General features: G+C 40.5%; 1 protein-coding gene across 1 annotated transcript in view; it reads right to left on the bottom strand.

The window, feature by feature from the left end:
• Positions 1-27,618, bottom strand: part of LOC133400120 (neurogenic locus notch homolog protein 1-like) — a 78,865-nt gene that overhangs the window by 26,780 nt on the left and 24,467 nt on the right. The window contains 14 exon segments of the mRNA XM_061672390.1: positions 132-284; positions 2,578-2,697; positions 3,956-4,069; positions 4,895-5,040; positions 5,118-5,310; positions 8,476-8,586; positions 8,664-8,897; positions 9,025-9,138; positions 15,470-15,583; positions 18,839-19,024; positions 20,094-20,249; positions 22,268-22,501; positions 23,329-23,451; positions 27,262-27,489. Coding sequence (XP_061528374.1) covers positions 132-284; positions 2,578-2,697; positions 3,956-4,069; positions 4,895-5,040; positions 5,118-5,310; positions 8,476-8,586; positions 8,664-8,897; positions 9,025-9,138; positions 15,470-15,583; positions 18,839-19,024; positions 20,094-20,249; positions 22,268-22,501; positions 23,329-23,451; positions 27,262-27,489 — 2,226 coding nt within the window.

The following is a 27,618-nucleotide window of genomic DNA, read 5'->3' as shown; positions in this document are numbered from 1 at the left end:
TGTATATTACAGTACACCAACATCGCAGCAGACCCTGTGACGTGACGATTTCACAAACATACATCGTGATGACGATGCTCGAACAATATATTGGTGCAGCCCTACATTACTGTAATGAAAAGAGGCCTTACTGGGCTTGCAGTCGTCAATGTCAGTTTCACAGTTGCGTCCGGTGAATCCGGGTTTGCAGCTGCAACGGTAACTTCCCATGGTGTTCTGGCAGGTGGCTCCGTTGCGGCAGGGATTCTTGACACACTCCTTAATGTCCACCTCGCATGTTTGTCCTGAAAAAACAAAAACAAAAAACAAGCATTTTATTTTATTTTATTTTAGTAAGAATAACATTTAAAAAAAATATGTTTGTGTTCATTTGGTACCAAAGCTTTTTTTTTTTTTTTTGTAAAACACAAAAACGCTACTATAAATGTGTATGACTCTTCTGTTCCTTGATTCTAATAAAATTGCCTTTTATAGCACCATTTGATGCTTTGGTGTGTGCTTGTCAGATTTTCTCAAATGCGCTTTCATGTGGACAGAATGTGGGGGGGAATGTGTTTTTTAAAAGAGACCTACCGGTATGTATTGCGTATATGTGGACACAATATTTCAAATTATTTCAATTAGCTATTCCATGAACTCTGCTTTTTCAAAAATTATGTCCAGTTGAATCAATTCATCATCAGGAGTGGGCTAACTTTGGTGCGCAAGGGTCACATTTGGGCTAGGTCAGGTTCAATGTGTATGTAAAATATCTTATTTTAATAACATATTTCATGTTCATTTATTTAATCAATTTATCATAAAATGTCCACTGTGCCGCCTTATATTAATATATATTATTTTATTATTACAATAAATCAATTAACAATGAGATAAATTCATGAGAAAATAATAATTTGGTTTATTTAATTATAATTAATAAACCAGTTATTTAATAAAATATATATTTTTATATATTTTCAATCAATATATATATAATATATATATATAAATATTTATTCAATCAATAAATCAAATAAAAAAATGTATACAGCACTTTTCATGCATAAAAGAAATGCAACCCAAAGTGCTTCACGGAGATAAAAACAGCAGGAAATACACACAAACCCACCCCTCCCATCTCCACATATAAATGCTAACGCACCCAGACAAACACACACACACACACACACACACACACACACAAACACAGCACCTATCGACTATGGGCATAGTATGACATAAATGAATGAAAAATAAATTAATTAATAATTTAAAATAATTATATTTAATAACCAAGTATTATATATATATATAAATATATATAATATATATATATATATGTAGTATGATAAAATACATCTTTTTAAATGTAATACAAAAATACATATTTTTAAATGTACAGTATATATCAAATTGTTAACTTAAGTCATATTTTATTACAATTAACACACACAAAAAAAATTGAAAATAAATAATTATTATTTAATTAGAATTAATGAACCGTTTAGAATTATTGGACTGGTTATTTAATAAAATATATAATTTTAAATGTATATATATATTTTTTGTTTTACTCATACTTTCCTCATCAATGACATTACTTCAAGACAAATTGATGAAAAAAATATAATTAAAATAATTTCATTATCCATCCATTTTCTGTACCGCTTATCCTCACTAGGGTCGCAGGCATGCTGGAGGCTATCCCAGCAATCTTCGGGCGAGAGGCGGGGTACACCCTGAACTAGTCGCCCGCCAATCGCAGGGCACATATAAACAAACAATCATTCGCACTCATATTCACACCTACGGGCAATTTAGAGTTGTCAATTAACCAACCATGCATGTTTTTGGAATGTGGGAGGAAACTGGAGTGCCCGGAGAACACCCACGCAGGCACAGGGAGAACATGCAAACTCCACACAGGCGGGGGTGGGGATTGAACCCCTGTCCTCAGAACTGTGAGGCAGACGCTCAAACCAGTCATTCACCGTGCCGCTGATAAATTACATCTTATCTAAAATTTGTATGGAGAGGGCAAACGAAAGAGAGGCAGGCGCAAACTAACATGGCGCAGAGCCATGGACAAAGAGCAACATCACCATCAAAGCTGGGGAACCATAGAGAAGATGGCCAAAGACAGACAGAACTGGAGAGACTGTTTCTGCACTATGTGCTGACCGGCATCACGGGAATGATTGAAAATGTATATGTAAAATTGTTAATTTTACTTATTTTTGTTAATTATAATTACAATAACAAATCAAATTGAAAAAAATTTTAAGGTGATAAATAAATAAAAAACTACAAATAACGAAACATTTTAATTAAGCAATTTCTGAAAAAAAAAGGCTAAAATAATGCAACAAATATTACAGGCTGGATAATAATAAAAAATAAAAAAAAGCATGAAAAAAAAAAAGCACGTCACCTAGAAGTCCCCAGAGAGGAAGTTTGACATTGGTTCTAAACCCGTGCTGCTGCTGCTATCAAGAAAATGAACATAAAAGGTGTCACGGGGGGTGGGTGGGCTAATTTTCCAAGCATCGCTATCTTAAGGGAAGACAGTGAGGTTATGCTAACACCAGCGTTTACCTTGCCATCCTTCCGGGCAGATGCAGGAGAAGCTCTGATAGTCCTCTGACTCCTGACACATTCCTCCGTGTTTGCAGGGTTTGGTGCTACAGGGGGCCATGACGCTTTCGCAGTTTTCTCCTGTAAAACACAAACACAGTAAGAATTAAACTGCGAGCACACCCTAGTATACTGTACCTGCTTCATATTGCCGCTCATTTGGGCGAATTCATGAGCAGTTTGCTAAAGCACGTGCCCTGGAATTAGCCTTGTTGAATTGGCTGCTTCAAAACAAAATGGCTGACTTCCTATTCAATTTTGGACATGGCTCCTGGATACCTTATCATGTGTCAGGTTATGATAGATACGTCCACCCAACTTTGCATGCATGCACACGAAATGTGTTCTCTACATTTTACCCATCACAGTGAACAGACACTTGTTGTTAGTGGAACACACTGGCACAGGGGGTAGCTGAAGCGCCCTGGGTATCAGTGTTTTGCTCAAGGACACCACAACCGTGACTCCGGGGGTTTGGGCGGATGGTCCGGTTGGGGTCTTGAACCTATGTCCCCCATGGTGGCAGGCAATGATCTTAACCATTGGTCCACAGCTGCCCACCGAGCTAGCCAGGAGTCGAACCTAGAATCTTCTGATCCATAGCCGCTTTATCCATTGCGCCACAATGACGAGGTGGATTAAGTCAGGTAAATCCCCACTGAAGGCCCAGGTATCAAATGCACAGCCCGCCACTGCCTACAATCTATACATTTTTACCACGATACAGGCCCTGAAAAGGCGATTAATTTGTTGGAAGAAAAAAATGAATCAGGGATTCCAAGAGTGATGACAACAATAACCTCAAAGTGTGCTTAACTTGTACTGTGTTATATCATCTGAGTCATGAACTCAGGAGATAACCCAGCAAAAGAGGACCATCTTTCAATCAGTGTTATCGCAGGATTTTTTCCGGGTTTCGTCACTATTAGACGCCCAGTGGAGACGTTTCCACAAGACATGTCTCCGACAGGAAGCGGGGCTCTGGCTTCCGGCCATTGTGAGGATATTTGCTGCTGCTGTGAGACGGGAAGCAGGCAAACAGGAAATGTGCGGAGCGCCCTGTTCCCACCCGAGAAAAAGAAGCCTTTTCGGTTTTGTGTGGATTTTTCCAAAAAGACGACTCAGTCAAATAAGGGATGACATGAAAAATATTTTGCAGGGATTCCCGTATCACTGGAGGCCACAGGGTCTGGAAAGGAAAGTTATGCAGCTGAACTTGTACTGGAAAGCTCTTAGAAATTGTGGCATATTTTTCTTTCCCTATTGGCTGATATTTCAAAGCAGACAAGAGATGGGAAACTGCGGAGAAATGCCAGTGCAGAGAATAATATTTTTGTACCTGTGTAAGGCAGGACGCAGTTGCACTTGTAACCCGCCTCGCCATCGATGCACGTCCCCTGGTTTAGGCAGGGGTTGGAGGCACATTCGTTGATGTTGGTTTGACAGTTTGGTCCTGCGGATCACACAAATCACTTAAAGGGGTCATATGGAAAGTTGACTTTTAAATAGTAAACCTTTCTTTATCTGCCCATTTCTGAACGTGTCTGTGGGCAAACCGTTCCACACTTCCATCTCATTGTTACGAAATAAAATAGGAATTGTATTATTTATTATACAGTCGTGCCTTGAGATACGAGTGACCCGACTTAGGAGTTTTTCCAGATATGAGCCGTCATCCGGCTGATTTATTTATTTATTTTTTGCTTTCACTTGTGAGCAAACATTTGAGATACAAGCACTATATCGGCTATAGCAGACACACGGCGCGATCCATTGTTGTTGTCGTCGTTATGGTAATGAGTGTATCCGGTCGCATTTGAGTTGACAAGATAAAGCCCAGTGATCGTAAAAGACGGGATGCGGTGGTATCGGAATAAAATATTTTATTGCAGTAGTTTGACATAGTGCAATCGCGAAAGATCAAATTTGTCTTGTAGTCTGATCCACGCATTACGTGTTGTCTGGCCCAAACGTGTTGTCTGTCCCACACCGCTGACATGTTTTAATTTTTTTAAATAACTTTATTGGTTGTCAGATATTTACAGTACAATGTCAAAAGACACGCAACAAAGCTAAAAATAAACTAGCTTTTGGATTCAAATATACTGTACACGATGGCGATGCGGAGTAAATGTCTTTTGCGGAGCTGATCAATGACGTCATTGATCAGATTGGCGAATTATGACATTAAAGCCGATCAGCATAAAATGCTAATTATCGGCCAATACCAATCAAGCCGATCAGAGCAGTGTAAAGTCTCATTTCTAGCCACACTGACCAGTGAAGCCCACACGGCAGGTGCACAAGTAGCCGCTTGTCATGTCCTTGCACGTGCCGCTGTTCATGCACGGGTTGGACTCGCACTCGTTGTTGTTGATGTCGCAGTTCTTGCCGCTCCAGCCGGAGTCGCACAGGCATTTGTAGCTGAAATGGAATAGTGCATTGGTTTACTGATAAGCACAGATATGTATAGCGCAAGTATTCAAGAAAAAGGGCCTCACCCGTTGACCTTGTCCTCACAGTGTCCATGGACGCAGGGGTTGCTGAGGCACTCGTTGACCTGCGAGAAGCAGATGGGGTCGTGGTAGCCCTCGGGACACACGCAGGTGAAGCGGTTGATGCCGTCGATACAGGTGCCGCCGTTGTGGCATGGGTAGATGGCGCACTCGTCTATGTTGATGGTACACATGGTACCTAGAAGAGTTTTGTTTTCCAGACGATTGCAGCACAGTTATTGATTCAATTGAGTTAGTTGGTCAGGACAATTATTTTTTTTTAAATAATTTTTCTTAGCAGCTTCCGTAATTCAAAGCTGACGTGCAGCGCTTACACCAGGGGGGTCCAAAGTTCGGCCATGAGGGCATTTGCGGCCCGCTGCAAATTTTTTATTGGCCCACTGCTAAAACGAAAAACATGGTCCGCATCAGAAGGTTATGAAAAAACTTTAAAATATTGAAAGATTACTATTCTTTTAAATTTAAAATAAATGTGAAAAAGTTTAATTTTACAATATCCAGCCATCCATCCATTTTCTATACCGCTTAACCTCACAAGGTTTGCGGGCGTGCTGGAGCCTATCCCAGCTATCTTCGGGCGAGAGGCGGGGTACACCCTAAAGTGGTCGCCAGCCAATCGCAGGGCACATATAAACAAATAACCATTCGCACTCACATTCACACCTACGGGTAATTTAGAGTCTTCAATTTACCCACCACACATGTTTTTGGGATGTGGGAGGAAAGGAGTACCCGGAGAAAACCCACACAGGCACAGGGAGAACATGCAAACTACACACAGGCGAGGCCGGGATTTGAACCCCGGTCCTCAGTACTGTGAGGCAGATGTGCTAACCAGTCCATCACCATGCCGCCTGTTACAATATCGTATTTAAAAAAATATATAAAACAGAAAATGTTACAAGATATCACTTATTTTAAATTTGTTAAAAAAATTATATATATCTATAAAATAAGATGAATCCTACTTTTTTGTTTAAAATTATTAAAAAACATCACAGGATATCACGTAAAAGAATTTTGTATTTGTGTATTTGACTGTTTTTCCCGTTCAATAGACGGCTGAAAGTGCATCGGCAACCAGTGTTGAATGAGTTCAATGAACAAAAGTTCATGAACTATTTCATATTTTGGGCGAATGTAAACTGAATTTAGTTCATTTCTTCGTGATTCCTGACGTTATTGAGAACGCGCTCATTCTGGCATCAAAGAACGTTTTTCGAACAAAAGTTGATTTTCATTCAAGAGTGCCAGGACAAAACCCATCTGAACATACTACCTTCATATGTCAGGGATGAACACCGTATTTGGTAACCACCATTCATGTTCACATTCGGCAGGCATGTCGCACCGGCATGTGTGCGTGAGGTGTGTTCAGGGACACTACGAACAGTACATGGGAGTGAACGTGTTCTTCGGTTGGTTTGTAATGTAGTATATTAAAGTTATTATTTGTATCAGAATGCTTTAGTTAAAACAATGTGCGATCACACTGTCATAATATGGGATTTATTTTGTTTCGTAATATAAGAATAGATGAGAGCAAATATTTTGTCAATATAGTCAGCCAAAGCTTCAAGAAATGCAGAGCTATCAATGTCCTTTCGCCATCGTTCCTGTCATAATGTGTTGTGTGTTTTTGTTTGCATATTAAGGATAAAAGTCCTCTTTTTGTTTTAATTCCTCATTACTATTCCAGCAACAAGTTTATTTCTCATGTTTTTGAGATTCTTGTGTGGAAGTTGCAGCTGGCTCCTAGGGTAATAGCCTGTCAGCAACATATTGGAAAAAAAAAAAGAACTGTGAACTAGTTCATTTTTGGAATGTTGAACTCAACTAGTTTGGACAGAAAATGAACTTTCCCAACATGGTCGACAACTGTGTCTTTTTTTCACTTAAATATTTTACTCAGACGCCCCAAAAAAAAAAAAAAAAAAAAAGCTTAATTGAGAAAAAAAAAAAAAAAACTTATAATTGAATAAGCGATGTCTCGTAACTTGATAAATTGCTAAATTGGGGCACACATAATTAAAGGTACCACTGTATGAATAAAGTGAGTTACGAGCTTAGTAACGTAATGAATTACAGGAAATTTTGAGTCCAAAGAAAATATAAAATGCAAACTTTTTTTTGGGAAGATTACAAAGCTTGTGCGGTATCAGAATAAATAAAGCAAATGCCAGAAGTGGAAAAAACAAAAGGCAAAACTTGATTTGAATAATGTGATTTGGTTTCTTTATAAGCAAAGGAGGGAAAAATCGATAAAAATTGGAAATTGGATTTCTGTGGGAAAAAAAAGTCGGCGGTGTTTATTTGAAGGGCATGTAGGGCCACCAGCCCTAGTTTGCAGTTTCGGCTCCCTCTTTTGTCCGCGACTTGAAGCGTTGGCACCATTCCCGACACAAAAGAAGGCCATTTGGTTCTAATTCCAGAACGGGCTTTCCAAGCTTTTAAAAGCTCAACTTTCAGGAATGTTTCAGTGAATCTTTTCTCCTGCTCAAATCCCTGGTGACGCTATTCACAACAGTGTGTGCGTATGTGTGTGTCATCTTTGTACGGGCCGGCAGCTTGCATGTCCAAACAGCAGCAGGTCGGGAGTGAGAAATTGACACCGGTTCAGCCTCGGAGGAGCGTGCTGGCTCGCCCGCCATCTGTTGGCCTCCTCCCGTCATACCTCCATATCCTCAAAACTGCACCAGCTTTTGTCAACTGGTCACCTGAGACTAAAGCAGCCCATCTTCAATCAGCTCTCGGGTCCAGTTTCAAGTTACATGGAAGTTTTTGACACATTTTATCAATGATCTAGGATCTTAATCTTACAAATAACTACGATATTTTCTCAGATAGTTTCTGTGAAATAGTCCACTACTTCCCAGTGGCAGGAGAAACGACCGTCCCCTCAAAACAGGCTAAAGAGAGGGTGAAAAATAACGCTAGAATTCTTGATCATGGCGTAGTTTGGCAAAAGCAGGTCACAGACATATTATGAACACACATGGGAAATGGGAAACATTCTAATAAACTGTAATATCTGTCCATCCATTTTCTATGCCGCTTATCCTCAGAGGACGGATGTACCCCGAACTGGTCGCCCGCCAATGGCAGGACACATATAGACAAACAACCATTCACCCTCACACTCACACTCATACTCAGATTTATGGATAATTTAGAGTCTTCAATGAAGCTGGAGTACCTGAATAAAACTTACACAAGTATCGGGAGAACACGCAAATTCTGCACAGTAAGGCCAAAATCAAGATTCGAGCATCGAACCTCACAACTGTGAGGCAGACGGAGTGTGCTAATAAATATGTCTCCTTTAAATACACAAGTTTCTTACCAGTGTATCCGGGCTTGCAGGCACACTCATAGCCATTGATCTTGTCAATGCAGGTGCCGTAGTCGCAAGGGTTGCTCTTGCAGTCATCAGTGTTGATTTCACAGTTGATTCCTACCAGGAAAGAAACACATCCAATCGGCACAAAGAACAGAAAACGACTCCAAAGGTCTTCCATGTGCTTTGCCTACCGGTGGTTCCCTTGGGGCAGTTGCAGATGAATGCGTTTTCCCGGTCCTGGCAGACGCCGCCGTTCCGGCACGGCTGGCTGAGACACTCGTTGACGTTGGTCTCGCACAGCCGGCCTGTGTAACCCGGGCGGCAGTGGCAGCTGAAGGAGGCCAGGCCGTCCACGCAGGAGCCGTAGTGGCACGGGTTCGAGTGGCACTCATCAATGTCCGTCTCGCAGTGCCGCCCAGAGTAGCCTTGACCAGGAGGAAAGATTTTAATACAGTGGTACCTTGACTTCCATGATTCAGTTTACATGGATTTTGATGACATTTTCCCTATTGAAATGAATTGAAATGTCATTAATCCATTGGTTTAGCATACCCTCTGTGCACTCGCAGGTGTACTTGTTGGGCCCATCTGTGCACTTGGCACCATTTTTGCAAGGCGTGCTGGCACACTCGTCGATGTCGATCTGGCAAATGTGCCCTGTGTAGCCTGGAGATAAAAACAAGCGGGTGTGACGGAAAGTGAGTGTGGCCCGGTACGTTCTTTAATTTGCCCCACCAAGCATTTACATGATGAAAAGTCCTGTACTATTTGTGACATTAAGTTGACCATTTCCCCCCCTAAAAATGGTTCGTTAAAATGTATTAATTAATAAAAAAATTAATTCGTGAATTAATGTGTTATTTGTTTTATTATAAATGATAAAATAAGAATTTTACATATACATTTAAATGTACATTTTAATAGACATTTTATTCAACAATTGATTACACAATTATAATTGTTTAGTTGTGGTATTTTTTAAATTTGTATTCATTTATTTCCTTAAATAATGTTTTAACTTATTTATTATGAACAATAAACAATATCAGATAAAATTTTTACATATACATTTAATAATAGATATTTGATTAAGCAAAGGGTTAAACAATTCTAATTATTTATATTTCTTTTCATATTTCATTCATCTTTTTCATCAGTTTTTGTGATAATGAAATAAATATTAGTGAATGAAATAAATTTACATAGAATATAATTTAAAAAATACAATACATGTATATTGATTAATCATATAATAAAATTATTAGTAAGATTTAATGCTTAGCATGAATTGAAATGTTATTGTTAAAACTAACTTTTTGATTAATTGAAATACATTTAATAATGTGTATTTCTTTTAAATTCATTTATCTCAATAAATAATGTGTTAAATATTGTAAACAAAAAAATATTGGCAAAAAATACATTAATTTAACATGCATTTTATTGTATAAAATACTTGGTCAGTTAATTATAATAATAGTAGACATTTTTAATTATATTTTTCATAATTGTAATTTGATTTAATTATGATTTTTAAAATGAGCATGAATTATTATTTCATTAATAAAAATTCAAATGTTTTTGGTGTTTCACACATTTGAACTACAGTAAATCTTGTCCCTTTTAAAACCAAATGAGCCCCATGAGCCCAGACGTTTACCCACCCCTGCTGTTTTCTCACCATACTCAAACTGCTCAACCCATAATCTGCAATCTGCATGCTAATTAACAACTGTTAACACTATGAGGTCTCCATTTTCTCTTTCACTTCATTATTCTGCACCATTGAAGATATGGGGTATGGGAGAAAGAGGGGCACCTTAAGAGGGAAGGAGTGAGAGTTCCTCCTGACCAAGAAGGCCGACAGACAAAGGGGGGCCTGTCAGCTCAATGTAACGCCAAACTGATGTTGCTTTTTCTGCCGCCTGGCACCCACAAAAAAAACACTTTTTCTTCAGAATCACTCCAGCACCCTTCATCCCTAACTCCCTCGAAAAAGAGTCAGCTTGACCCTTAGCCCTCCTCATAATTCAAAAGCCACCAACAGGAATTCTCTTTATTTCCCTCAGATGTTTCCCTTCCATCTCTCTTTGTAATTAAGGCTGCATCTATAGAATCTTTTTAGAATCGATAACTTTACCGATTACCCCAATGATGAATTGAGTAATTGGATAAAAATGTATTTACTTTAACAAACAACAAAATATGCATGTATGGTGCAGGTATTGTTGTTGTCCACTTGGTGTCACCATTCTCACATTCCACACTATAATATCTGTGACTTTGTGTGTGTGTGGCTTTAACAGGTGGGACGTGGTCTGGTGAGTGACGTAGGAGTCAGCGAATGAGAATGTAGAGTTGGCAGTGGCTGGCTGTTAACTGGCTAACTCTTTGCCAGTCCTTGGGTGCCTGGGTGTCAGTCAAACTCGTACAGGAATGTGCTTATTGCGTGTTTACTTTGTTGTCGTTTGTTTAATAAAGTAATTAAAACTGCACCGGTGGCTGTGTGTATCCTTAACCACTTGCAGGCAGATTACAACATGATCCACAGTAACTAGTTAACAATCATTACATTACGTTCATAGTAATGTACGATCATACACATGCTGCTGTGTAAGCTAGTTCTACTTTGAAGGAGACACGTTGTACTTTGTTATCGTCTGTTTTTAGGTGTGAAATGATCCTAAACTTTGGACTTTCTCTGTCTTTTACGCACTCTTTCCTTCTGGCTTGCCTCCAACGAACCAATTTATTTCTACATCAAGTAGTGCGCGAGTCTCCGGTAACATTAGTCTGTGTAGAAAAATAATCAAATGATATTATTCGATTAATCAATTCAGCCCGAGTTGTAATTATACGGCACCAACGACGTAGCGATCCAAAATTATTTTTCATTTGATAAATCAGCTTCATAATCCGCTATATAAAAATCCCTATATACAGGTACCGTATTTTCCGGACTATAAATCACTCCGGAGTATAAATCGCACGAGCCAAAAAATGCATAATAAAGAAGCAAAAAACATATATAAGTCGCACTGGAATATAAGTCGCATTTTTGGGGGGAAATTTATTTGATAAAATCCAACACCAAGAACAGACATTTCATCTTGAAAGGCAATTTAAAATAAAAATAGAATAGAGAACAACAGGCTGAATAGTTGTACGGTATGCTAACGTAACACATTCAGCTAATTTTACATGATGCAAAAACAAAGAACTGAGAACGTGCCTGGTATGTTAATGTAACATATTAACAGTTATTCAGATAACTATAGGATAAAGAACATGCTAACAAGTTTACCAAACCATCAGGGTCACTCCAAATCACTAAATCCAATGAAATGTTCATCCTCGGTGTCACTTCTAAACAACTCCGCCAACTCCGCAGGAAGACGATGCGCCACTTCCTCTTCTACGTCGCTTTCGTCAGGCCTAGAGCGCCTTCTTGCGGTTGTCAGTATGAAAATAACGTCAAATTATATAATAATGTGTTAATAATTTCACATATAAGTCGCACCCCCCCGTCAAACTATGAAAAAAACTGACTTATAGTCCGAAAAATACGGTATATCTCAATAAATTAGAATGGGGTTAAAAGCATAATTTAGTCAGGTAGTGGCGGCACGGTGCTCGTCTGGTTAGAGCGTCAGCCTCAGAGTTCTGAGGACCCGGGTTCAATCCCCGGCCCTGCCTGTGTGGAGTTTGCATGTTTGCATGCGTGGGTTTTCTCCGGGCACGCCGGTTTCCTCCAACATCCCAAAAACATGCATTAATTGGAGACTCTAAATTGCCCGTTCGTGTGACTGTGAGTGTGAATGGTTGTTTGTTTGTTTGTGCCCTGCGATTGGCTGGCAAGCAGTTCAGGGTGTACCCCGCCTCCTGCCCGATGACAGCTGGGATAGGCTCCAGCATGCCCGCGACCCTTGTGAGGAGAAGCGGCTCAGAAAATGGATGGATGGATGGATAGTCAGGTAGTTCAATTGAAAATAATGAAACTGGCATAGAGGCTACACACACTCAGAGTGAAATAGTTCATGATTTTTTTCAATTCTAGCTTACAGCAAACGAAAATCCAAAATTCACCATCTCTAGAAACTACATTATTATGTATGTATGTGCAAAATCATTTTTCATTGTTTCTTCATAAACAATGAAAAATGATTTTTAATGTACAAATTAGGCAGGATTTTTTCCTCTGAAAAGTATTTTCCCCAAGTGTTTAATGAATGTACAGTATATAATGTATGACAACTGAAAAAAATGAACTTTTCGACCATATTAATTTTTTTTTAGATGTACCTATAGTGATTAGAAGAAGTAAGGAATAAGTAAATGATTAAGAACACAGCCCCTGTGCTTGGTGAACGCACTACTACGACTTGAAAACACTCAAGCTAGTGGGATGAAGTGCAAAGGGGTGTGCATCAGTCGAGCTGCACAGACTGGAGGAATGACACATTTCAATGGCTCTCAGCGGGGTTTCCATGACTATGGCGTGTACAGAAATGAAAAGAGGGGACCCTCGTCTTGGGCCCGGGTCTCAACTAGGGGGGATTTACATTTCAAGCAGTTGAGAATCCCCTGGCCCCCATTCTTTACACTTAACTTTCCTGCTTCTGCAATAACAGTCTGCGCATCCTCCCGCCAAAACACTTTCACTACCACCACTTCCACACGTAACTCTGGCACTAAGCCTCGGTGCGTTCACTCTTTATCACATCTAACGCGTTTTTTCTCTTGTTTTCTTTCAACAAGAGGAATCCTGCTTCTCCCCCACCCATGCTGCCTTTGATCCTTTAAGAAAAATAAAAGAATAAATGGTGGGGTGTGGGGGGAATTATTTCCACCTCAATGAACATATTTGGTAAGTTTGAAGAAGCTTCCAATCACCCTTATTCTTTTTTTTTTCATTCTTGGTTTTTTGGTCTCCATTACAGGTGAATATGACATTGACTCCCTTTTAAGTAAATTAATTTGTGAGTAAATTCAGATGAGATTATCATTTTAGGGTGTATACTGTATACGTTTTGGGACATTTTTGTTTGGTGTGGTGCTGTTAGATTTTTTTTAATATACAGTGGATATAAACTCTATACACCCATGTTCAAATTTCAATTTAAATTTTCTCTGACCAAAAAATTAGACCAAGATAAATTATTTCAAAACTTATTTCCAGCCCTAAAGTGACCTTTAACCTATACCCCAATTTATTTTGTTTTATGTTTTGATGGGAAGTAAAAAATAAATAAATAAACAACTGAAATAATGTGGCTGCACTTATAACTGCAACGACTGTGCAATCACAGTTCAGCTTTTATAGTAGGCTTTGGAGTCATGATGCTGTGATTTGTGACGTGGAACACAATGTAGCCAATCAAGAAGCGCCCTGACTCAGGAACAACAAAGCGGTCATAAATAAAAACAAACATACTATTGAAGCAGCATAATGCATTATGTGTTTTACGACTCTTCTCAATTGATTAATAATGTGTAAAAAAAAAACAGTCATAATGCATGAAAAAAAATGGATTTGTGAAAAAATATGAAATGGACCTTAGGGTGTTTCCGCCAGACAGTGACACGTTGAATTCTGGTTAGCACATCTGCCTCACAGTTCAGAGGACCCGGGTTTAAATCCGGCCTCGCCTGTGTGGAGTTTGCTTGTTCTCCCTGTACCTGCGTGGGTTTTCTCTGTGGACTCCTCTCACATCCCCCCAAAAAACATGCATAGTAGGTTAATTGAAAACGCTAAATAGTTTTTTTTATATGTGCCTAAAATTGGTTAATTAAAATGTATTTATTGATTTTTGTATACCCTGCGATTGGCTGACAACCAGTTCAGGGTGTACCCCGCAGACAGCTGGGATAGGCTCCAGCACGCCCGCGACCCTAGTGAGGAGAAGCGGCTCAGAAAATGGATGGATGGATGGATGGATTTTTGTATTCATTTATCTCATTAAATAGTTGGTTAATTGATTTGTTGTAAGTAAAAAAAAAAATATTTTTTTACATGAATTTTATTAAATGGATAAATTAATTAAATAAAAAAAGGGTGGCACTGTGAACGTCTGGTTAGCACATCTGCCTCACAGTTCTGAGGACCGGGTTCAAATCTGGCCTCGCCTGTGTGGAGTTTCCATGTTCTCCCCGTACCTGCGTGGGTTTTCTCTGTGGACTTCTCCCACATCCCCCCCAAAAAACATGCCTAGTAGGTTAATTGAAAAAAATAGCTTTTTTATATGTGCCCTGTAATTGGCTGGCGACCAGTTCAGGGTGACCCTAGTGAGCCTAAGTGGAATGGAAAATGGACGAATGAATTAAATAATAAAAAGACAGTTAAAGATAAGGATTATTTATTACTTTAATGTTTAAAATCAAAACACACACATACGCAGATGCACACACAAACATATTTCGGACATAAATATATATAAAAAATGTAAGTTTATATATGTTTTCGCTTATCTGGTGCATCTAAAAATGTGGCTTATGGCCAAAAAAATTAATGCCCACCCATGCGCTCGAGGAATTTCTAGACCAAAACAACCAGTGAGCTGGAACAAACGAGCCCGTCAACACAGAATCAAGTCATTCTCACTTCAACCAAGTCAGCCATCTAACTTAGTTCAAGGATAAAAGAGGGGGAAAAAAACTTAGAGAAAAAGTTTAAACTTCTCCAAGCCTTTCCCCCCATAGATTTTTACTCCTTCTCCTCCTGCGTTGCTGCTTTGGTTCAGGGCTAGCAGGGCCCGCGTAAGCCTGCCTCAGGGCTTGGGATTAGAGCCCGTCCACAGAGCTGTTTGTGTCTGTGTCAGTGTGTTTGTCTTTGAGAGGGAGGGTAAAGAGAGCTAGAGAGAGCTAGAGAGCTAGAGAGAGAGCTAGAGAGAGAGCTAGAGAGAGAGAGAGAGAGAGAGAGCTCGACCTCTGCGCCCACCCTATTTGCATCCCTCGCCCCTCTTCCCCGGTCCACCCTGCTTCACCTCGGCGGCCTCACCTGTGGGGCACTGGCAGTGGAAGGCGTTGATCTTGTCAATACAGTTGCCGCCGTTCAGGCAGGGTTTATGGGCGCACTCGTCCGTATCGATCTCACAGAACTCCCCCTCGTAGCCTGGAAAATTAGCGAGCGAGGAGGAAGGAGGGGGAACGGGCATTAGGCAGAAACTGCATCGAGAGAGAGGCACAGCTTCTTCACTATGCATTGCCAGGGCTTTCAACTTTAAACACAGTTTATACACGTGCAAGTAAACACAAGCCCAAATCATTCTGCAGTTAGGTGTCGGAAAACAAAAACATATCAAAAAGTATTAGGACATTACACTGACAGGTGGCCTGGTCAAAACATGCCTTTTATACTTCATGTGTTGTTTCTGCCCATTAGTTCGGATCTGTATAATCTCTTTCTATGGTCAATAACGTGTAACTATACTATAAATGACAATGGTTGAAATACTGGGAACGCATCAACATTGGGAGTTTGTATTTATTTATTACAGTATTCTTTTTTTTCTACTATTTAAAAAATATTTGTTTTATTTTTTTCATACATTTAATTCACTATTTTTGCTCATTTTATTACTACATGTACATTAGTACATTTAGTATAGATCACAATTGTATTTAATATATTGAATTCTATTTTTTTGTAAAACCTTTATTTATTATTTATTTTATGTTTTGCTATAGTTATTTTTCTAATTCTTTCCATATATGTTATGGTGCTTTTACATATTTTATACATGATCATGATTGTTTTACTATTTAGTTTTAATGTATGTTTTAATCATACTTTCTACTAGTACTGTCATGGTCTGTCCCTGCAGTTCCGTTGTTGGAGCTTGGGTGGCGCTTTGCGCCCCTCTCGCCCTCTCTCTCTCTCCCCCTCTCTTTTCCCAGTAATCAGCACCACATCGGCCGCGCACCTGTTGCCAATCAGGACTCTACTCTGCCCGCATTTAAGCCTGCCAGATCCAAGACTCCACTGCCAGAGTATTAACATTCTCCCATGTAAACTGGCTTTCTGACCAACACGTAAGCTACGCCAGACCTCGCAACACTTCTGACCTCTGTGTTTTTCCTTGTCCTCAGTACCCCTTCCGTGTTCCCTGCCGTGTTGACCTCTTCCACCACACCGCCAAGCCATCCACCTGCTCCCGCCACCGCCTGCCGCACGTTCCCTGTCTCGACAACCCGGCAGTACACCTCAAGGATCCATCTCCATATCCTCTTCAATAAACCTTTCACCACAAACCTCTCAGCCTCTGCTTGCTTCTGGGTCCAGTAAAATCGAATCGTGACAGAATACTCTGGCCACCCATGGACCCAGCAACCCCGGAGGTGTTAAAACATGCAGTCACCCACCAAGGTGCCCATTAGGGAGACAGGACAAAGCCCTTCAAGAGATCATGGAATCCTTACACTCCCTCACGCAACAGGTCTCCTTCCTTTCTTCGAAAATGCAATCAGACCACCCTTCCGTAAGTACTCCTTCCAAGCCCGCAGCCTCCGAGCCACCCTGCCTCCCATACAAAGAGCCTCATGTTCTTCTGGCCGAGCTCTACTCTGGGGACTTGGGTGCATGCAGCCAATTCATCCTAAATTGCTCCCAAGTCTTCAACTCACAACCGTTAAGCTATCCCACCGAACAAGCCAAAGTTGCTTTTATCACTAACCTCCTCCACGGTAGAGCAGTTAAATGGGCAACCGCGTTATGGCATAACTAGTACTCTTGTCATTTAACTCCTTTTCCGTCGAACTGAAGGTCTTTGATCACCCTGTTCAGGGCAGGGAAGCCACTTTCCGCCTCCTTACGCTCACTCAGGGCGCTAGTTCCGTTGCCTCCTATTTTGTTGAATTCCGAATACTTGGAGGTGGGATGATGCGTTGGCCACCGCGTGGTGGCCAACGGAGGTGCCCAAGTAAAGGTTAAATTTCGTCCTCCTGTTTTTTTGTTTTTTTCCCCCCCTGTTTCGACGCCTCCAATTAAGTCATGTCCATCCAAACCTGCGCCCAAGTCACCTCGTTCTGAACCACCCATTTTCCTAGTTTACCTTCCCGAGTCCCTGTGCGCTCTGCTCCCAAACCTCAATGGCGGCAGGCTGAGGAAGCGACTGCAGCTGCGGCAGGCTCCCGACCTCGCTTCGGCGGTGCTCGTCCAGCGGCCGCCACCCGAACCCTGCATTGCCATTGGGTTTAGCGTCATGGCCGTCTGCCTGAATGGCCCTGTGAAAACCCTGGTGCTTGGCGTCCTGGTCGACCTCCAGAACTGCTCAGCCAAGCACCTCACCTCGGGTGGCCCGGACGGCCACCAGACTGACCCTGAGGGGCGGACTCTGAACCCGCCTCCAGGCCCCTTTCCACCCACCCTGTTTTGGTGACTTTTTAAAAATTATTTTTTTTTTAGTTGGGATCCGTTCCTGTGCCTGCAGTTCCGTAGTTGGAGCTTGGGTGGTGCTTTGCGCCCCTCTCGCCCTCTCTCTCTTTTCCCAGTAATCAGCACCACCTCGGGCGCGCACCTGTTGCCAATCAGCACTCTACTCTGCCTGCATTTAAGCCTGCTAGATCCAAGACTCCACTACCAGAGTATTAATGTTCTCCTGTGGTACACCGGCTCTCTGACCAACACATAAGCTACGTCAGTCCTCGCAACACTTCTGACCTACGTTTTTCTCCTTGTCCTCAGTGGTCCTTCTATGTTGACCTCTTGCACCACACCGCCAAGGCATCCACCTGCTCCCGCCACCGCCTGTCGCACTTTCCCTGTCTCGACAACCTGCCAGTACGCCTCAAGGATCTATCTCCATATCCTCTTTAATAAACCTTTCACCACAAACCTCTCAGCCTCCACTTGCTTCTGGGTCCAGTGAAAATCGAATCGTACTATTTATTTAATATATATCACATACATTTGTGTTCGTATATATTGTGTTTAACTGTATTCACATTGATTTTCATCTATATCTTACTATATTCACTTATGTTGTGAAATGTCATAGCTTTTACTACGTACCTACAATGTATGTACTCGTCATTAAACATACTATTTTTATTTATTCAGTATTGTGATACATTTTTGTATTACATTTATTTTAGTTACTCATTAATTTGAGTATTTTCAGTTTTTAATTCTTTAATATTTTTATTTGTGGGCCTTGCTTTGTACGATGGGAACAGAAACAAACAAAAGAAACAAACTCCAAAATGTCTTCACGAAGATAAAGCATTAAGATTCAGGGGAAAGTAAGGGGTCTTGTCCAACCCCTGATTTATTACCCCACTGACCAATTACAAAGTGAACCCCACTACCTTTTGTCCCACGTAGTGGAACCAGTCATGAAGGTCAGACAGTTCTTTCTTGGACACAAACCTGGCATGCAGATGCAGTGGAAGTCTCCTATCTGGTCCAGGCAGGTGGCCTCGTTCTTGCACGGGCTGGACATGCACTCGTTGATGTCCAGCTCACAGCGCGGCCCCACATAGCCCCGCTGGCACTTGCACTGGAATGAGCCTTTGGTGTTCATGCACTTGCCAGCGTGCTCACATGGGTTGGGACCTAGTGAAAAAATGGAACTTCACACTTCAGAGACACAAATATTTCTAGAAAAGTAATTAATATGGCAATTTTCTGATAGGCCGTGCATTTGGTATCTGCTACCACTATTACGTCGCAATTATAGAAACCCTCAATACAATACAAAAACGCATAATGTGCAGTGTTCATGTAAAAGATTTCAGAATCCATTTGTATCTAAACATGACAAAAACATTACAATAATGAAATTAAACACATCATTCTCACCAGAGCTGACGATTATTAATGTGTGCACATAGCTCCAGATGTGCTTTGCTCATCGAACTTGGCTGTAAACAAGTTTTGCTCTGACCAATCAGAGGATGGAAAAATGCTGACGATATTGTGGGCCAGTTAGCGGGCCCTATGAGGTGAATTTGAAATCAGATTGGTTAAAGAAATACTCCTATTATTATTTATGAAGGCACCTATTCTTAGATTTTTGGGGGGAACCAGTTTTACGTTATCCCAGAAAAAATAAAAAATAAAGTAGAAAAAGTCAACTATTCCGTTTTTATGCTCCAAACCCCTGTCTAATCTGAAAGTATTGCTTTGGTGCCATCTTTTGGTATCTTGTTGCCAAGGAACTATGTTGAAGTGAGGGGAGGAAGCTAAGGTTCACTTAGTCAGGCTGTAGCACTGTTGAATATAAAACTAGTGCTCGGCCGCCATATTGTGGCATCAAGAGGCAAAAATGAAGGTTTTTGGGGGTGGTGATCTCCATTTGCAGCAGGGCTCAGTCCCCTAACACTGCATAGTTTAAGTAACATGAGCCAGCATTACTGATTCTAAAGGCCCTGGGCAGATTGGGTAACACATAAAGGCTGGATTCTGATGTGACAAAAATTCTAACATCTACATACATGTACTACAGTGCAGCCAAGACAAACGCAATGACAGAACAAATATTAGTTGTCATTGTAGGTCAGTGCTTCTGGTAGTGTTTAGGCCAGCAAAGAAGGCCAGCATTTAAGCAGGCTTCTTTCGCAAGGCCCCATTTAACTGAGAGTTGCTGTTTGGTTGAGTTTTTTTTTTTTTTTTTTTTTTTTACCTAGTGAGCACTCGTTAACGTCTTGATCACAGGACGCCCCCAGGTAGCCCGGAGGGCAGGCACACAGGTGATTCCCGTTGACGGGGTTTGTGTCGCAGTTGGAGCCCTTCTGACAAGGGTTGCTGATGCAGGCGTCATCCAGCTGGCACAGCAGACCTACAGCCAAACACAAACTCTTTGAAAAATGTATCGAGATGCAGTGTATTTAAAGACTATCAGAACACATTTGCAAACCTAATCACAAGTACATCTACAATCAGAGGTGATTAGTAGCAACAAAACTGTAATCAAGTATGTTACTTTAGAATAATATGACTCAACTAACTGCACCCACGACTCGACCTTGGACAAGCAGAATTACCGTAATTTCTTGTGTATAATGTACACTCATGTATAATGTGCACCCCCAAAGTTGACCTCAAAATTCTGGAAAACCCTTCAACCCATGTATAATGCATTTTTACAATACATGAATTTGCTTCTACCCATATGATGAAAACAACACACAGTATTATCTGTATTTTGTTAGTTTTTTCAAATAATTATTTTAAGCACTTTATTTGAACACATAATACATTATTTTTATTTACTTTATCTTATTTTGAAATTCACAGCCCTACTTTTATTTAGTAAATGAGAACACACAAAGTTGTGCTCATATATTTGATTATACAATTTTTTAAAGAAAACATGAAGGACCAGGCAAAACACATTTAATTTTATTTTAATGGGATTCAAATTAAACTGTCAACCATTTCAGAAAAGCATTATCATTAAACAAAACATAACCATAAATAAATTAATGATGGTTGTTGTTCAGTCATCAGTCGTATTTAAAAAAAAAAAGCAATTTTTCACAAATTCTGCCTGGGTATGTAAACTTATGAGCACAACTGTACATATATGCAGTCATATGTACCCCTGTCATATTGGAATGAAAGTGGAGGCTACGCCTTTTTCATTATCATTAGGTGGCACACTAGAATGAAAGTGCACAACTTTTTCATAACTTCTAGGGGGCGGTGGCATATTGGAATGAAAGTGTACAACTTTTTCATAAACTCTAGATGGCAGCCTACATTTATATAATGTGAAAGTATTTTTCATTTTCTCCTATACCTATGTAAAATGCTCACTATTTTGACAATTCTTTGGGGTAAAAAATGTGCATTATACACAAGAAATTACAGTATATGGATGGATGGATGGATGGATTCAGCGACTGCATAATGACTGTTAATACTTTATTAATAATCACGGTTTTTACTGCATATAAAATTTGGAGGCAGCTGCTTCTGTCTACTTTCTTCTCTTTCCGGTTCTAAAACCGCTAACATCATCCATCCATCCATTTTCTGAGCCGGTTATCCTCAAAAGGGTCGTGGGAGTGCTGGAGCCTATCCCTGCCTTCATTATATATCATCAGGCAGGAGGCGGGGTTCACCCTGAACTGGTTGCCAGCCAATCGCAGGGCACACATAACCAAACAACCATTCGCACTCACATTCACACCTAGGGGTAATTTAGAGACTTCAATTAACCTACCCTGCATTTTTTTGGGATGTGCGAGGAAACCGGAGTGCCCGGAGAAAACCCACGCAGGCACGGGTAGAACATGCAAACCCCACACAGGTGGGGCCGGGGATTGAACCCTGGTCCTCAGAACTGTGAGACAGACGCTCTAATCTGTCGGCCACCGTACATCATGCAAACTGTTATTATATGACCAATGATTCACTAAGTTGGATGCCATTTTTTAACTGCACTTGCAGCAGTGACAGGGTGGTGCTGTATCAGAAACATTTGGAAGGTGCTCTTAAAACCGTTAAAGAAAGAGAAAGATCAAAAGGAGCCGAATGACCGATTTTCTTTCCTACTGCAAAGGTGTCATAGGCATTTGTGGATTTTTAGAAAGGTAAATATTGTTTCTTTTGTAAACAAGCATGTCCGTTTTCCAGAAAAAAAAGCCGACAAGTAAAGCGACGTTAAAATCACCAGAACTTGTGCACCCGTGCGAATGATCAGAATGGTGCCATTTCTACCTTAATTCGACCCAGGAAAAAGCCTGACATCGATGGTTTCTTCCTTGGTACATACAGCCCTCCATAAAGCGTCACAGAACTTGTTCAAAAAACAACTCCCCCGCCTCCTTGGGGGAGGTATCTGTCACAAACCTGTGCGGCCGTGGGGGCACTGGCAGACGAAGGAAGCCACGCGGTCGTGGCAGGTAGAGCCGTGGTAGCAGGCGGCGCTGGCGCAGTCGTCGATGTTCTCGCTGCAGTCGTCGCCCGTCCAGCCATTGACACACACGCACTGGAAGCTGCCGTAGGTGTTGTGGCACGTGCCGCCGTTTTGGCAGGCGTTGGGCATCAGCTGGCACTCATCCACGTCTTCCGTGCACAGTTGACCTGCAAGGGGACAAGTGCAGTTACAAGTGCTTGATGCAGCGTCTCAGTGAAAGATTGTACAGCAGGGGTGGGGAAAGTATGTTTCTGTTATTTAATCTGGCCCATTAAATTGTTAATAAACAGTTTATGTTTCCACTTAAAAAGTCTCTTTTTATTTGATTAAAGAATTGGTGGCGGCGCGGTGGGTGACTGGTTAGCACATCTGCCTCACGGTTCTGAGTACCGGGGTTCAAATCCCGGCCTCGCCTGTGTGGAGTTTGCATGTTCTCCCCGTGCCTGGGTGGATATTCTCCGGGCACTCCGGTTTCCTCCCACATCCCCAAAACATGCATGGTAGGTTTATTGAAGACTCTAATTGCCCGTAAGTGTGAATGTGAGTGCGGATGGTTGTTTGTTTGTATGTGCCCTGCGATTGGCTGGGAACCAGTTCAGGGTGTACCCCGCCTTCTGCCCAAAGATAGCTGGGATAGGCTCCAGCACGCCCGTGACCCTTGTGAGGATAAAGCGGTACAGACAATGGATGGTGGGTGGATGGTTAAAGAATTGGTATTAAATTATAATAAAATTAATTGTAAATAATACAATTAAAACATGAGTAGAACTTATTCTAATTATAATATTTGTTTCATTAAATTGTATTAATTTATTCCCAAAAGTCAATTTTCTTCATTTCGTCGCATTTCTCTTGGATGCACTGCTTCCAATACGCGGATATGGATGTTAAAATGTTTTGTCCCATTAGATTTCAAATGAATAAAATTTTTTAAAATGTCCCTTGAGCACGAACATTTGCCCAGCCCTGCTCTCGAGGCTCCAGACCGACTAACCTGTGAACTCGGGCCGACACTGGCAATTGTAGGTGTTGACTCCGTCGACACAGGTGCCGCCGTTATGGCACTCGTGACCCGGGCAGTCATCAATGTTCTGGTTGCAGTTTTTCCCCGAGAAGCCTGCCAAGAGCCAAAAGTGGTTGCTTTTTTCCACGGTTAACATTAATACACAGGCTGGACCCCTCAGACAGTTGTCAGTTATTCTTCTAATCTCCAGGTGGGGCTTTCACAGTAATGAAACTGCAGTTAAATGTGGCTGTCTTTTTCCTCCCATCTGTACAGCTGAGGTCTGTGGCAACTTTGCCATGGAACAACATCCACTCAACAGCTACTGAAGTTCAATCGAGGGAAACATAAACATTCCAGACAAAATGGGACAGTTTTCATGGTAATTGAGAGACTGGATGAGAATTTAGGGGAATTACAGTAACTGGATCAAGACTGCATGCTTCACAAAGCTAAACATAAACATGCTGTTTCAGCACTATAAATTGGGGTTCACAGTTTGAACATTGACTGTTCCACCAATGTATTGCATATAAAAGTTAAAAACTTCGTAGATAAAAGATTAAATTCAACTGTTTTGAGCTTAAAGGTTAAATACAATTGAAAGGTACTTAACAAATGTACTGTACTGGATAAAATAAGAAGTTGAAGCCACTATAACATTATGCACAGTTTGAACATCTAATTCAGAGATTATTTCGCTTACCACTAGAGGGAGTGTGAGTACTCGTACGACATTCTTACTTGTTAACGCCCATAAATTGCTTTGCATTTCCATGACAATTTTCATCTTTCCAACACAAATTAGTAATGCTGATTATGTTTCAGCTCAAAACACTTTGAAGTTTAATACGAAAGAAAAAGATAATTCCAAATAAATAAAAAAAAGATACAACTTTCAATGGTTTTATTCTTACAATTCCCCTCGATGTCGTTAATCACTAGTGGTGTAACGATTAATTCATTATATTGATGTATCGATTTATATTCCTATGATCCAACTTGTGATGTCTGCTCAGCAAATTAGCCTTCCAGACAAAAATATATTGATTTAAATTGTTTTAAAAGGTAATCAATTGATTGTATCGATACTAGGAAGTAACGCATTGAATTTTATGCACGGCAGACTTTATATGGAAGCACGTGTGTGCTTTTTTAAGCACTTTTAATGATAAAGACGTTAAGCACTACTCGATTAAGTTTTCCTATCTGTGACATCGCAGGGGATCAAGGTGATCAGATACAGTAGACCTATAACGCACCTGGCATCTTTCGTCATGCCCGCAAACGTCTCCACACCTTCACTTTTATCTCTCTTGTTTTTTTATCTCCACAACTGACCGCTAGCAACGACGCTTCACTTCTTCTGCATTCAGCGGTTGGCATTATATTTTACATGCTACTTCCTGCTCTGCTCTCGCCTCATTAGTAAATGAGAGCGAGAGAGAGAAAAAAAAGAGAGATTTGGGTGCCTACGAACAGAATCGAAAGGTTTGGACAATTATCATATACTGTTCCATCCCTACCTACATTACTTAGCTATGCTAAAACGTTCACAATCACATCATTTTTATTTTTAATCATCCCAAACCAGTCTATGAAACATAATGCTTGACCAGCTAGCTGAAGAGTTAAATTAGCTTAGCTGTCTTTGTGAATTTTGTAATGACGGAAGAAGTTCGACGTCGTTGTTGTCTTTAATTGCTCGAGTTGCAAGCCATGCAGGTTCCTATCTTCTTTTTGCGGAGTCCATCGAAAACATAATCCTTGTATCAAAATTGTATTATCTTTGAAGCTCCTTCCATCATTCACGCAGGTGGCTACGTCACACAAGCAACTACGCAACAATTCAGAGTGGGTTGCCAGGTTGGCGCGAATGACCCCCCCAAAACGTTTCTTTCTGTAAAAAAAAAAACTGTCTAAATTAAAATGCAGATTTCCAACTCTAAACGAGATGACTTGTCAAATCATGTAGTTCAAGTCAAAGTCAAGTTAACTCTCTTGGCTATCAAGTCTAAAGTCAAGTCTTTAAGTATTTGGCAAGAAAGTCGCAAGTTATAAAACTGGCAACTCGAGTCGACTCGAGTCAAGTCAATTGACTCGAGTCCCCCCCATCTCTGCCAATATTCTCCTTGAATCAAATTGGCAACCACAAATCGTGACACAAATCAAATCGTTGTTAAAACGAATCGTGACACCCCTACTGTTTACCTATTGCAGTCATGCTATATTGCAGATTTCCTGTTAATATATTCAAAATGATTGTTTAAATATATTTTACAATGTGTATATGTTTAAGTAAGTTTCAATGTGACGACACTGTGTGGGAGTGGTATTTTAAAGAAATAGCGACAAAGCAAATGAGCATTTTTGGTGTACCAAAGAATGAAGAGTGAATCAAAAGAGAGCCAATTATTAACCAATTATTAGCTTAGCATCAAGACAAAAAAAAGAGGGGAAAATGTAGCTTTACACAACCGAATCCTAAATATCTTGTTTGTTTAACCTGCTCAAATAAAGATGTTTAACAGCAATAATTTTCAATATAGACGAGGATGAGATTTGTGGCACCCATTTGTCCTCAAAACAAAAACAAGCCAAATTGCAGTGAATGTGTGTGTGGGGAGGCGGCAAGATGGCGCGGAGGCATTGTACGCCACAGCCTCACTGTGCTATGCTCTGCACAAAGGATGTTGTCCCCTTTGACCATTTCCCCTACGATAAGCCCAGATGCCTTCCTGTTCACACACAGTACCACAGCAAAACACACACATGCAAGCCAACTGCTGGAAATGACGTCACTGCCAAGTCGGTATTTAAACAAGAAGACCTTTAAACAGACTTACAGTAGTTCTTCAAATAGTCATCTACTAAAGACAAGTAAATGCATCCTATTTACGAATACTATTGTTTTCGAATATGTCTATTGACTATTATTTTGCATTTTGTATTGTATCAGCTAGTATTTTTTATTAATGGCTAACATATTAGTTTTTTCATCTAATAATTGTGGGGGGTTTGTCAAATATATTCGTATTATTTACAAATATTATTGTATTTTAAGTATATTTTGTACTTTTCTAATATTTTGTATTATTCGCTACTATTCTTCTATTTGATAATAGTTGAGTATTTTTCGGCAAATATCTTTATCTTTATCTATTCTCAAAAGTTTTTATTTTCAATGTATTCTAATATTTGTGTAGTTTTGGTCAAATATTGTTATTTAATTTTTTTATTTTTCATGTAATATTTTGGGCGGCACGGTGACCGACTGGTTAGAGCGTCAGCCTCACAGTTCTGAGGACCCGTTTTTAAAAAATGTTTTTTACCTGGTTAATGTAATTTTTGCTCAGTGTAAAACATTGGCACATCAGGGCTGTAGACGTCATCTTTGTTTTCACACACAACTGTAAACTGTCATCTTTGAGGCGTTAGCAATCTTTGTTTTTAAACATAGTTCATGTAGCACATAGCATTAAACGTTATGTTTTCTACAGAAACTTTTCCTCTCTTAGGTCTATGGTTTGCTTTCCAAGGGTCGAAAAGCTCAATAAATCTAGGCACCAGGTGTCGCACATCGGTGCTTGCAACATATCTTTTGGGTGACAAAATATACAAGGACAGCATAATCTTCAAATTTAAAATTACATTTGAAAAACAAATGAACAAATTTAAATTAAATACTCATTATTTATTCTCCAAAGTCACAGAGAGCCACTGCAGAAGGATGAAAGTGCCACATGCAGCTCTGGAGCCACAGGTTGCAGACCCCTGTATAGAAATGTCCACCCAATTTCATGATGATCAGTGAAACTGGTATCTGAGGTGTTTTGTTTTTTTTCAAAACTTTCCATGCAGGGAAAAGGCTTTTTAAGCCCTCTAATAAAACACACTTGGAGAAGTATATAGTGATGTTTCTACCTGGCACACAAGTGCATTCATAACTCGTGTCTCCCTTCTGGACGCAAGTGCCTCCATTTTGGCACGGCGACGGGCTGCAGGGCAGGTAGCGGCTCTCGCAGTGCTCGCCGGAGTACTCGGCCGGGCACTGGCAACGGTAGCCGCCGACCACGTTGATGCAAGAGCCGCCATTCTTGCACGGGGGCGGGCTGGCGTCGCACTCGTTGACATCCTGCTTGCAGATTTTTCCTGAGAAGAAGTTAATCACTGGTTATGTCATCCACTCTATGAATAAGCAGTTTAATGATACACTTTGATAAAATTTTAGATGTTTTCTTTTATTTTTCCCTGATATTTTATTTTTCTCCCTGACATTTG

The sequence above is a fragment of the Phycodurus eques genome, chromosome 3 (genome assembly GCF_024500275.1).
Source record: "Phycodurus eques isolate BA_2022a chromosome 3, UOR_Pequ_1.1, whole genome shotgun sequence".
NCBI lineage: Eukaryota > Metazoa > Chordata > Actinopteri > Syngnathiformes > Syngnathidae > Phycodurus > Phycodurus eques.
This window is presented reverse-complemented; position numbering and strand designations above follow the sequence as displayed.